This window comes from Aspergillus luchuensis, chromosome 1 (genome assembly GCF_016861625.1).
Source record: "Aspergillus luchuensis IFO 4308 DNA, chromosome 1, nearly complete sequence".
NCBI lineage: Eukaryota > Fungi > Ascomycota > Eurotiomycetes > Eurotiales > Aspergillaceae > Aspergillus > Aspergillus luchuensis.
Window position 1 is genome coordinate 5252489 of NC_054849.1, and position 12011 is coordinate 5264499.

General features: G+C 51.7%; 5 protein-coding genes across 5 annotated transcripts; 2 read left to right on the forward strand and 3 right to left on the reverse strand.

The window, feature by feature from the left end:
- Positions 1–35: 35 nt before the first annotated feature.
- Positions 36–1324, reverse strand: AKAW2_11768A (putative D-arabinitol dehydrogenase ArbD; the record flags this gene model as incomplete). Its single annotated transcript, XM_041684288.1, has 4 exons — positions 36–216; positions 267–692; positions 745–820; positions 874–1324. The coding sequence occupies 4 exons, from the start codon at positions 1322–1324 to the stop codon at positions 36–38; spliced, it is 1134 nt and encodes a 377-aa protein (XP_041538488.1).
- A 1784-nt stretch (positions 1325–3108) lies between these two features.
- AKAW2_11769A (acetyl/propionyl/methylcrotonyl-CoA carboxylase subunit alpha) lies at positions 3109–5646 on the reverse strand (the record flags this gene model as incomplete). The annotated part of the gene is made up of 5 exons (XM_041684289.1): positions 3109–3162; positions 3389–5012; positions 5060–5157; positions 5217–5415; positions 5492–5646. 5 exons carry the CDS (start codon positions 5644–5646, stop codon positions 3109–3111), a joined length of 2130 nt encoding a protein of 709 aa, XP_041538489.1.
- Positions 5647–6160: 514 nt separating this feature from the next.
- On the forward strand, positions 6161–7204 carry AKAW2_11770S (uncharacterized protein; the record flags this gene model as incomplete). The annotated part of the gene is made up of 2 exons (XM_041684291.1): positions 6161–6238; positions 6335–7204. The coding sequence occupies 2 exons, from the start codon at positions 6161–6163 to the stop codon at positions 7202–7204; spliced, it is 948 nt and encodes a 315-aa protein (XP_041538490.1).
- A 131-nt stretch (positions 7205–7335) lies between these two features.
- AKAW2_11771A (isovaleryl-CoA dehydrogenase) lies at positions 7336–8937 on the reverse strand (the record flags this gene model as incomplete). Its single annotated transcript, XM_041684292.1, has 6 exons — positions 7336–7750; positions 7814–8091; positions 8164–8399; positions 8456–8550; positions 8603–8690; positions 8754–8937. The coding sequence occupies 6 exons, from the start codon at positions 8935–8937 to the stop codon at positions 7336–7338; spliced, it is 1296 nt and encodes a 431-aa protein (XP_041538491.1).
- Positions 8938–9349: 412 nt separating this feature from the next.
- On the forward strand, positions 9350–11142 carry MCCC2 (putative 3-methylcrotonyl-CoA carboxylase, beta subunit (MccB); the record flags this gene model as incomplete). The annotated part of the gene is made up of 2 exons (XM_041684293.1): positions 9350–10791; positions 10851–11142. 2 exons carry the CDS (start codon positions 9350–9352, stop codon positions 11140–11142), a joined length of 1734 nt encoding a protein of 577 aa, XP_041538492.1.
- Positions 11143–12011: the final 869 nt, after the last annotated feature.

Sequence of the window (12011 nt, forward strand, 5' to 3'; positions counted from 1 at the left end):
ATACAGTAAATATTATTGTAATAGTCGATTGTGTTTCAAGTCAGAGTGTAGCCACCATCAACACGGAGATCAGCTCCCGTAACGTAGCGGGAAGCATCACTCAGGAGGAAGGTAACAGCACCCATCAGGTCTTCTGGAGTACCCATCTTGCCGGTAGGAATGAGAGATATCCACTTATCGCGGAGCTCGGGGTTCTCCTCGAGGATCTTCCGAGTACTAGAAAACATTAGCAGCTTTCCAGAGAAGCAATGCATATGGATACTCACAGTGCAGTAAGCATATATCCGGGACTGATACAGTTAACGCGAATGCCATGCTGGGCCCACTCAACGGCGAAAGAAGAGGCAAGATGACGGACAGCGGCTTTGGCTGCATTATAAGGAGCTTGAGGCTGGGGAACGTTAACAATAGCACCAGACATGCTACCTATCATGACAATGCTACCCGGTGCCTTGCGCTCCATGAGGTGCTTGGCGACTCCGGTAGCGAACAAGTAGGTCCCATCCACATTGACACCCCACAACTTCTGCATTCGATCGTAAGGATACGAAATGGCGTCAAAATTCTCAGTAAACCCAGCAGAGGTAACAAGGTGATCAATCTTCCCGTGTTTCTCAATGACTTCTGCAATGGCATTGTTCACGGATTCGGGGTTGGACACGTCGGCGTAGTGAGCGGTGACGGTAGGCAATCTTGAAGAACTATCAGCATCTTAGTTAGTCTGCTAGGATATAGTCAACATACTGGTCAGACTCCAGACCCGGATTTTCCTTCTGAAATTGCTCCACGAGCTTTGCGGCCTGGTCCTGCGCTTCCTCTCCTAGAGTAATGTCAGTGATTTCGAGCGATTGTCCTAGTATGCTTAGCACGTACTATTCAAGTCAACAATGGCCAGATCTGATCCTGAAGCTACAATTGCCTGGGACATGGTCAGTCCCAGGCCACGAGCACCACCAGTCACAAGAGTAACCCTGTTCTCGAGCGAAAACTGAGCGAGTGTACGCTTGAAATGCATACCACCACGACCCTGAACAATTGGAGACCGAGGCATGTTCTCGTCATCGGGATACTCGAACTTGACATTCTCATCAGTACGGGCAAAGCGACCTTCTGTCTCTCCCAATGTGCCCTCGGGAGCTTTGTTGGTCGCTGTTAGGAAGGGGTCTTTCTTGATATCATCGTCTTTGTTCAAACGGAGAGCTGTCGATGAGAGCGAGCGGACAAAGGTATCTAAAGATCGCTGTTCCGTAGCTGCCAACACAGCGGGCCGTGGTGACCGAGCAAGTGCTTTGGCAGCTTGACGGACAAGGGTGGATCTGAACATTGTGTATGTGAAGTAAAGCAAGCAAGCTCTGAAATTACTATTAAATGGGCATCAGTGGTGCTCAACTGCAGCAAGGTAATGAAGTGATGCCTGAGTGAAGCGTGTACTGTAGGAGGCAAATGCTGGGACATGATATTCGTCTTACATTCAACACAGAATTATCTGGTCACAAAAGGTGTGGTGGAGCCTGCCTTTGGTCCAGGCAAATGAGAAGGAGAGGCTCGAATGGCCAGAATTTCCCTTGTGTCGGCGATGGCAACGTTTCCCCGCGGCGGCAAATCAGGAAAACACGGAGATAGTAACGAAAGAAACGTCAAGAAGAATCCGAAAGCAGTACCTTTCGGTAGATGATTCAGCAGGACATCCATGACAATAATAGAATTGGCTCCGAAGAGGCAGAGCTGCGAGTTGCAGAGACTGGGTTCTGCCAAGGATAGCGAGAAGAAACCAGTCAGATCAGCTTTGCTGTCAGGAAGTGGTGGTGACAGTGTATTTTGCAGCTCGTGTACTCTGTATTTTTCTCTGACTTGTTTCAATGTGATGTCAGGCGCCGATGATAGCCAGGGCCAGGCCCCAATCGCCATGCAGTGATCGGACGCTGATCTGCTCCCCGACTGGAGCTGCAAGCTTCCTTTGCAGTCCGCGTGACTTGCCCCTACGCCACTGTTATCAATACCCCAGGTATCAGGATACCTTTGTCAAGGTTCTTTGACTTTCCTTCCATTTCTCTACAGGAATTTTGTCTCTTATCGGCATGCGCTATAGGCTCGACCACCCCATAGACACTGTCTCCTCTCAACACACTCACCGGGAGAGTCCCGAAGCTCCCGGCGCGCATTGGGCACCTGAAGTAACCACTACGGATGATGCGAGATGTCAAACTCAATTAGTCGGGCTACAAGGCGCTACTCAAGTACCGGCATGCCTTGTATACATTATGTGGGTCTTTAATCTCACCTAACCACATGACCAATATCTCAACTTTCGAGCTCATTGCATTTCTGCTCTATGGTTTGGATTTTGGTTTGAGTATCCTAAACTTGGAATCAGGAACACTAGCCATATGCTCTACCCCAGTTTTTCGTCCATGGTTAGGACTAAACTTACATTGAAAGTTAGTACCTCACAACAGAACCCTATCCTCTAATACATTCTGGCTGCCTGAATGCTGCTACTTTCATGCTATAAACCATCTGCATATTTGATACAAAGTACTGCTACTACTCAGCTGAATTGATCGGTCAACTCGTGATGTGTGCACTACCTATTTACTGTATACAAAGTAGTTTGTCCGGGTCTGAGTGCGGTAACAGTGACGGGTGGGTACGGTGTGGGGACTGATGGGTCGGGGATCGCAGCTAGCTCGATTCGAGACCCATCTCTGATGTGAGATTGTACAAATGTGTTGTGTAGAGTCTAGACTCGTAGTTCTCTTCGCTGTATGGGATGCATGGTGCGGTTGCAAACAAAAGGTTATACAGATTGAGTATGCAAGTAGTCAATTCGCTACAACATGTCAGATAGTTAACCATAAAAGGCCGCTCAAAACATATATTCTGGTTACATGTCCATATAGCATGCTCAGCACCTCCCCGGTCGGGGAGCACTTTGCTGCAATTATGTTATTGGATCTTGTTCCCATGAGTATCGGAGTAGGTGCTCACACTACTGTGTACTTCAAACGGCAGTAACCTCATACATTACATCCAAGTCACTGGTGTACATGCCACAAAGTTCCCGGATTCTAGTCACCCCAACATGGTCTGAGTTGAACCACGTATCGCTTACTCACCGCCCTCCTCGAATTCAACCAGCGGCGTCCCGCTTTTACATTGATCCTGTAAAGTACCTGTTAGCAATGGCCAGCATTGAAGTATACGCGTTGACAGCTGGAGTGGAGCAATGCCTGTGAGCTGAAGAGAGAACCAAGATGTCCCTTGGCAGGCCGAGCCCGGGCTGGTCCAGCATGGCGAGGCTCAGGTTGACCCAGTCTCGGGACGAGGTAGTCATCTTCAGGGATGCTGGCGGTCATGACTGGGAATGGGTAGGGGCCGCGTGACTTACTCCTGCTCTATGTACCACCTTGGAGATGGTGCCCCTCTGTGGGCTGCGAATGACTGTTTCCATCTTCATACTCTCAATCACCACCAGTGGCTGGTCCTTTTCTACCACATCGCCTGCCTCTACCTCCACACGCAGCACCTTGCATGGCATCGGTGCGAGAACGCTGTTCGTGACGTCCTTCATTCCCAACGCCTTCTCCATCCACTTGGCGCGTGGAATCGTCAGGCGGTATTGGGTACCGCGCTGAAAAGCGATGATCGTGTCCTCATCGCGGATCACCGTCGTGTCCAGGCGTGTGTGAGGGAAGAAGGAGGTTACAACTTTCGAAGCTGGATCACGATGGCTTACAACTTGCTCGAATAAACGGCCCCCAACATCAACGTTGAATGTGTCGTCACCCGTCTGTTGCACCCTAACATCAAATTTGGAGTCGTTCTTTGTTCCCGGTGTTAGTTCTGCAAGCGTAATCTGTCGTGCCTGGTATCCTGGGCCAAAGCCAACGGCAGAGCCTTCAAAGTTGGCTTGCGTTCCACTTCCCGGGTTTGAATCGTGGTGAAGACAGGCCAGAGCCACCTGGGCCAACACCTCGGGCTCAATTGCCTCCCGTGTGAATAGCTCCTCGCGATGTTTCTCAATGTAGCCGGTCTCCACATTCCCGCTAATGAAATCAGGACTTCTGCAGACCGTTTTCAGGAACTCGATGTTCGTGATTGGACCCGCCACTTCATACTCCTCTAATGCATTCGCAAGTTTGCGGATCGCCTCTTCGCGAGTGTTGCCCCGCACAATCAATTTTGCGATCATGGGATCATAATGTGCCGAGACATCGTCGCCTGCGACGAATCCGGCGTCTATCCTCACATCATCAGTAGCGGCGGGAGTACGGACATGCAACAAAGTGCCGGAGTCTGGAATGAAACCCTGGTCAGGGTTCTCAGCGTAAATCCTAGCTTCGATAGCATGACCGCGACTGGCCATAAAAGCCTCCACATCTTCCTGGGTTAGGGGAAGTGGGGCGCCTTCCGCGATTTTGAGCTGCCAGTGCACAAGATCCTGACCGGTAACCATTTCGGTGACGGGATGCTCCACCTGGAGTCTAGTGTTCATCTCCATGAAGAAGAACTCGCCAGTATCATTGTCGAAGATGAACTCCACGGTACCGGCACCCTCGTAGCCAACCGCCAACGCAGCAGATCGGGCTTTTGCCCAGATATCTTTTCTTGTTGCATCGGGAAGGTGCGGAGCAGGCGACTCCTCAAGGATCTTCTGGTGTCTTCTTTGTATACTACAGTCCCGCTCTCCCAGAGCAACAGCGTTGCCTTGCTTGTCTGCAAAGACTTGCACTTCAATGTGGCGGGGTGTGGTAATGTACTTCTCCACCAGTACATGATCATCCCCGAATGAATTCATAGCCTCCGATTTGGCAGACTGCAGCTGTGCCTGGAAGTCGGCTTTGGTATGAGCGATGCGCATTCCTTTTCCGCCGCCGCCCTTGATTGCCTTGATCAGCACGGGGTACTTGATCTTGTCGGCCTCGGCTTCAAGGAAGTTGACATCCTGGTTGTCGCCATGATAACCGGGTACGCACGGTACTCCAGCAGCAGTCATGATCTTCTTGGATTGACTTATGACTGTCAGCCTATGCTCACAAGTGTACGTTCATCATGTTACCTCTTGTCACCCATGTCTTCGATAGCCTTCCAAGGAGGTCCAATGAAGACCAATCCAGCTTCCGTACATTTCCGCGCAAATGCCGCATTCTCACTCAGCTGAAACGGGATTGGAAATATTAGTATCTTCGCAGCTTGTGTGTAACGACAGCACTCACGAAGCCGTAACCGGGGTGTATCCCTTGGCAGCCTTCCTTCTTGGCAATCTCAATAATTCGATCTCCATCGAGGTAAGCGGAGACGGATCCTAAGTTAAAGGCAAATGGCGAGCTCAGCGCATGTTGAGCCTTGCTATCGGGATCGGTGTAGAGCGTCGTTACTCGGATTCCGTGTTGAGCAGCGGTCCGTCCAACGCGACTGCAACAGATCACTCCATCTTAGTACTGACAATCAACAAAACTACCAGAAATCTTCACTCAGGGCTCAGACGCACAGCGCAATTTCTCCTCGATTCGCGATTAAAATAGAGTCCAGTGATTTCTCGGCCTTGGGCGTCGTGGTGGACACAGTGGAGGCCGCTCTTCTGAACCTTCGAACTACCGGCGGCCCCAGGCGGGACGAAGTGCGGAGAAGAGAGGAGAGCGGCATTGTAAGAGAGGCGGCTGATCAGTTGAGGCCACGAAAGATGATCCAACACCACAGGGAAAGGGCACGTTCATAAAGCAGCTAGCATATCCAAAAGTACGAGTGACATGGATTTGGAATGACACCAAGCTCCCCCAGCCGAGCTTCTTGTACGGCGCTGCAACGCACCCCTTCAGCCGACGCAAAGCGCAGCTGCGGGGAAGCAGCGGGCACGTGACGGGTGAGATCCACCCGCCGGTTTTTTCAAGATTCCAGCCAGCCAGACCATTGCATCACGTCCTGCGCCGTGCCTGAGGAGTGGCTTTTGATCTGCGCTTCGAGTTTATCTACCCTTAATTCTGTTGAAGTGGTCGCCTGTTGCAGCGCTTTCCATTGGATTTTGTCTTGAACTCTCTCTTCTGTTTGCTGTGTTGTGCGATCGTTTACTTTCCTATTCATTCTCTATCGGCCACATCCCCGATTTTTGCTTACATTTTCACCACCCTCACCACATTAATACTTACTTACATCGGCAACCATGTCTGATGACGAAGACTTCTATGATGAATATGACGAAGACATCTTCTGGGTAGAAGAACCCGATCCTACTGTCGCTGTACGTCTCCACCCCCTTTTTTCTTCAACCTCTTCTACCTCTGTCGCACCCCAATCCCTTCAGATGACCCCAAATTAACACAGCAATATACTATAGGACGATCTCGCGGCGACAGCAACCGCAACAAATGACTTGATCTTCTATGACGATCCGGCCCTCGAAGCCGAAGAATTCTTCAGCGACTGGGACGATCTTTCCGACGATTACTACGACCAAGACCCGACCGCAGTCCGACGTCAACGTGCCCTCAACGCCCTTCTAGCCCAAAAGACCCTCTCCGCGGGTATTCCGCCCACGAAACGCAGTTGGAAGCACCCCTCCAAGGGTCTGTTCGATATCGCAGCATTCCAGGGTGTGGTGTGGAAAAGCCCCGCTGACGATCTGAAAATTGCGCTGCATGAGCCAGGAGAGGGAGAGAAGGTCGCGTTGTTGAAGAATTGGCGGGAGGTATTCCGCAATTCGAACCCCGCGATTGGAAGAGCCAGGGTTAGAAAAGACGTCGCGGGACGGAGAGGAACTGGTGCACCGGAAGTGGTGGATTTGTATGGTGCCGAGGATCTAGAAGCAGACGAGGGCGAGGATGCAGATATTGAGGATGGAGTGGAGGTGGATATGTCAAGCGGAAATGGCAATGGTACGCTGGAAGACGTGCCTGCTGCTGGCGGTGACACGGACATGGTTGAGACTGGAACTACGGAAGGTACTCAGGACCTTCCTGATGGTATAAAGCCGTCTGACTCTCTTGAGGTGCCCAAGTCGAAACCAAACGGTGTCGCCGCTGCATCGGCAGACAAGCCAGCAACAAGAGGCCGCAAGCGCAAGGCTGAAGAAGAAAGCGAACCTGTCCCTGAAGCAACCAGTAAGACGAGATCGAAACGCGTCGCAACCCAGAAAGTCGGCGAGGCCAAAGCCCCTAATCCCGCGCCATCAGGTCCGGTGCGGAGATCGGCCAGAAACAAGAAGTAATTGATTTCACTGTGTATAGAAATGAGTACATGAGAACACGAACATACAACTTGTTACATCCTTGTCATCTAACCCGTAGCCGGTCAATCAGATAGATCAGGTAGGTATCGCTGGTATATGTAGCACGGAATCTATGCGTATTCCCGATTGAACGCACGCCCAATCACCATGCGTCTAATCTCACTCGTCCCAGCCCCAATCTCATACAGCTTCGCATCGCGTAGTAACCGTCCCGCAGGAATCTCATTGATGTACCCATTTCCACCCATCAGCTGGATCGCATCCAGCGCACACTCCGTCGCCCGTTCCGCTGCATAGAGGATCGCGCCGGCACAATCCTGCGTCCGGATCAAAGCCCCAGATCCTTCCGCAGCCGAATTATCAATCTGTCGGGCCGTGGCGTACGTGTAGGCACGGGATGCCGCAAGCTTGGTGTACATGTCTGCCAGCTTACCCTGGATCAGCTGGTTGTGGGCGATGGGCATACCGAATTGCTTGCGGACGTGGGTGTAAGGGAGGACGAGGTCGAGAGCAGCTTGCATGATACTGGTATATGTTAGTAATTTGTGTGGACGACGTAGGGATGGCACGGAGAATTGGAGAACGTACCCCAACGGACCAGCGCTAAGTACAAGACGCTCCAGATCCAAGCCCTCCATTAGGACCTTGACACCGCGGTTGACTTCTCCGAGAACATTCTCCTTGGGTACGAAGACATCTTCGAAAACAAGCTCGCCGGTGTTGGAACCGCGCATGCCTAATTTGTCTAGTTTGCGGGCGCAGGAGAATCCCTTGAATGTTTTCTCTACTACAAAGGCTGTGATGCCCTTGGAGGCTTTCTCGGGTTCGGTCTTTGCGTAGACGACGATGAAGTCTGCGTCGGGGCCCTGATGGTTGAGAGGTACGCCCAGGTTAGGTCTGGTGCTTCGTTTGATAGGGAGGAGGCATTGCAAACTCACGTTGGTAATCCACATCTTGGTACCGTTCAATAGGAATCCACCATCAACGGCCTTGGCTGTTGTCTTCATGCTAACCACGTCTGATCCTGCAGAGTGCTCAGACATTGCTAGGGCGCCGACCTTTTCGCCTGATAGGAGACCAGGAAGGAATCGCTCCTTTTGCTCGGGGGTTCCATTGAGGGAGAGCTGGTTGACACAAAGCTGGGAGTGTGCGGCGTAGGAGAGGGCAATGCTTCCTGTTTAAGAAAGCAGGTTAGTTTACACTTGGCTAGCCATTCAATGGGATCCATACCAGATGCGCGACTGATCTCCTCCATGACGACGCAATGAGCCTGGTATCCCATCCCTAGCCCACCGTACTCTTCGTTGGCTGTAATACCAAGGAACCTGATGGAATCAGAACTGATATCTATTGTTTACATATAATATGAATACTCACCCAGCTTCGCCCAGCTTTTTCCACATCTCTGCAGGAAACTCATTCTGGGCGTCGGTCTGCGCGGCAACTTCTTCGGGAATTTCGCGCCCTTGATTCGCAAACGGGAGTCAGTATATGCCGAGCACATCATCTGGCGGGACAATCTACATACTTGTAAACTCCTGTACACGCTCACGAAGCTCTAACAGGTCTTCTTCTGTGGGAGGGACGAAGTCCTTGGGGTGTTTCATCACTAAAGTGCGTAGTGCGGGGGGCTGGATGAGGGGTTTCCTGCACCGAGCCAGAGTCCGAGAGGACTGGCGGACGAAGAAGGGGAATTTCTGGAATGTAGCCATGGCGTTGAACACACACACTGGGAGGCAATTGGTAAAACTCTTCAGCGATGAATGGCACAAATTGAGAGTAAGAAGAAGAGAGGTTGGCAGCTAGGACGGGCGGAATCATGCATCCTCGGATGACGGCGTGCATACTAATTGATAAACACGGGGATGAGCACGGTTACCCGCGGCAATCATCGCCGCCCTTCTCCGCACTTCTCAAGGCAGGCAAAGTCACCTGCAGCTTGCCTGCTTCGGCCATTTCGGCGTCTGCAATCGTCTTCCTCCACTGCCGACTACAAGAATACCTCGTGTACTTTCTTCGGCTTGCGCCGGCCATGGTGTAGTCTGCATATAAGTCATAATCTTAAATACGTTCTTGTCTACACCCCCGAGTATCCCCAGATCATCCAGCTCCAACATCCCCGCAATGCGTGCTCCGTCTCCGCTCCTGCGGAGCTTGCGATCCAAACAACCCGCCCTTCCCTCCCGCTGTCTACCCGTGCGACAACCCTCGACGAGAACGCCTTTCCTTGCATTCTCTAGATCCGTTGCCAGCTATACGCATCCTCATCATGCATCCGCCATATCGGCTCTTCCCACAGCAGTGGACACGTCATCCTCAGATTTCAAGGAGAATGCCCAGCAAATGCAGGAGCTCCTCGACCGGATGGCCAGTCTCCACAGCACAATTTCCCAAGGAGGGCCGCAGAAAGCCAAGGACAAACACATCGCAAGAGGGAAAATGCTCCCTCGCGACAGAGTTACCGCGCTCATTGATCCAGGCACCTCATTCCTGGAGCTCTCTCCACTCGCCGGCCATGAAGTCTACTCGGACGACGTCCCCGCAGGTGGCATCATAACAGGCATTGGAACGGTCGAAGGTGTCACCTGTATGATTGTTGCTAATGACAGCACAGTCAAGGGAGGCACATACTACCCCATTACGGTCAAGAAGCACCTCCGCGCGCAAGCAATTGCTCAAGAAAACAAGCTTCCCTGCCTCTACCTCGTGGACTCTGGCGGTGCAAATCTTCCCCACCAAGCAGATGTCTTTCCAGACAAGGAACACTTCGGCCGCATCTTCTTCAACCAGGCCCGCATGAGCTCCCTGGGCATTCCACAAATCTCCGTCGTCATGGGTCCCTGCACAGCTGGTGGAGCCTACGTCCCGGCTATGAGCGACGAGACGATCATTGTCGAGAACCAGGGTACTATCTTTTTGGCCGGCCCTCCTCTCGTCAAAGCTGCTACAGGCGAGGAAGTCTCCGCAGAGGACCTTGGCGGCGGTCAACTCCATAGCACAATCTCAGGTGTAACAGACTATCTTGCTGTTGACGATGCGCATGCCATTGTTCTCGCCCGGAGGTCTATTTCAAACCTCAACTACCCCAAAACAACCGTTCCTCTCAAGGACATTCCCAGTGATGTCATCAGAGAGCCCCTGTACGACCCAACGGAACTCAACGGCATCGTGGGCACCAACCTCCGGCGCCAAATCCCTGTCCACGAAGTCATCGCCCGTATTGTCGATGGCAGTGAGTTTGCCGAATTCAAGCGGGACTACGGCACGACCCTTGTGACCGGATTTGCTCGTATCTTTGGGCATCAAGTCGGTATCGTGGCCAACAACGGTATTCTTTTCTCCGAATCATCCCTGAAAGGAGCGCACTTCATCGAGCTCTGCGCGCAACGCAAAATCCCTCTGGTCTTCCTCCAGAATATTTCCGGCTTCATGGTCGGCGCAGATGCTGAAAAGGGCGGCATTGCAAAGAACGGCGCAAAGCTCGTTACCGCTGTAGCCTGCGCAGACGTCCCTAAATTTACAGTCGTATTTGGTTCCAGCGCTGGCGCGGGCAACTATGGAATGTGGTAAGTGTTCGACCAGACATTATGTCCTTCCTCCTATTATTTACTCACTACGCTCGCAGTGGCCGTGCTTACTCTCCGCGTCTTTTATTCATGTGGCCCAACGCCAAGATCGGTGTCATGGGCTCGGAACAACTCTCAGCTGTCATGGAAGCTGTAGGGCGGACAGCTGATCCGGACCTCAAGGCTCGGATTGATCGTGAGTCAGAGGCAGTCTTCTCCTCTGCACGACTGTGGGATGACGGCGTCATTCCTCCCGCACAGACGAGACGCTTCCTTGGTCTGGGGCTGGCAGCTGCTGTGGGTGGAAAGGTAGATGATGTGCAGACCCGTTTTGGGGTGTTCCGGATGTGAGGTGCTTCAGTTGGAATGAAACAGGATACGATAGTGGCATAAGCGCGTCATAATTCAGTGATTTGCTCCGGCCCTAAAAACAACTAACAGATCTGTTGTCCCTCGCGATGTAACACTTTATTATAAAAGAGTGGCGTTCGATAAGCTATGTGTGCCATACGAGCTTCTTTCATTTACGGAAACACAGTTAAAATTGAAGTGCTAGTAAGGTAACTTGGATAGTAATCAACATGAATGTGATCTATAGAGATGATTTCATCTCCGAGCGTTGGTTTGCCATGCAGGCATTACGGTGATCCGTGCATACCACTAGCAGCCCATTGCCAATCAACTGATCATCAGGCCAGATATTGATCTTACAACGGAAGTGATTAGTCGCTGAAGATGTAGATCATGTGGTTTAGTGACGCCTCAGCACTTAGGCCTCACCGCAGCCGTGGCCCGGTTCTACTGCTGCTTTTGTCGCTTGTATACATGGCAAACACCGCAGTCACAACATATCCTCATCAATTGATTGAACAAAGTTGAATCCTCGTGTTCGACAGATTCGTATTTGGCCATTGCTACCCACGGTGCCAGTGGCCGTCAATTTGGTGCTTGCCAATAACCTCTCAGATTTCAATGACATGGCAAAGTACACAACAGACCAGCAGGTTTTCACATCCATTCATCCGGCTCCATGACGATCAGAAGAAGCAAGCTAACCGATAAGGAATCTCACTAGGAGACCCGCTGTACGGTTTGCCAACAGTTATTGGTGCACCTGACATGCCCATACTCAGGACCTGATATACGCCGTACTCTTCATCCTATGTCTACAACGGTGAATATAGGATTCAGCTAGTAGCTCGGGCAAGAGCTCTTTCAGC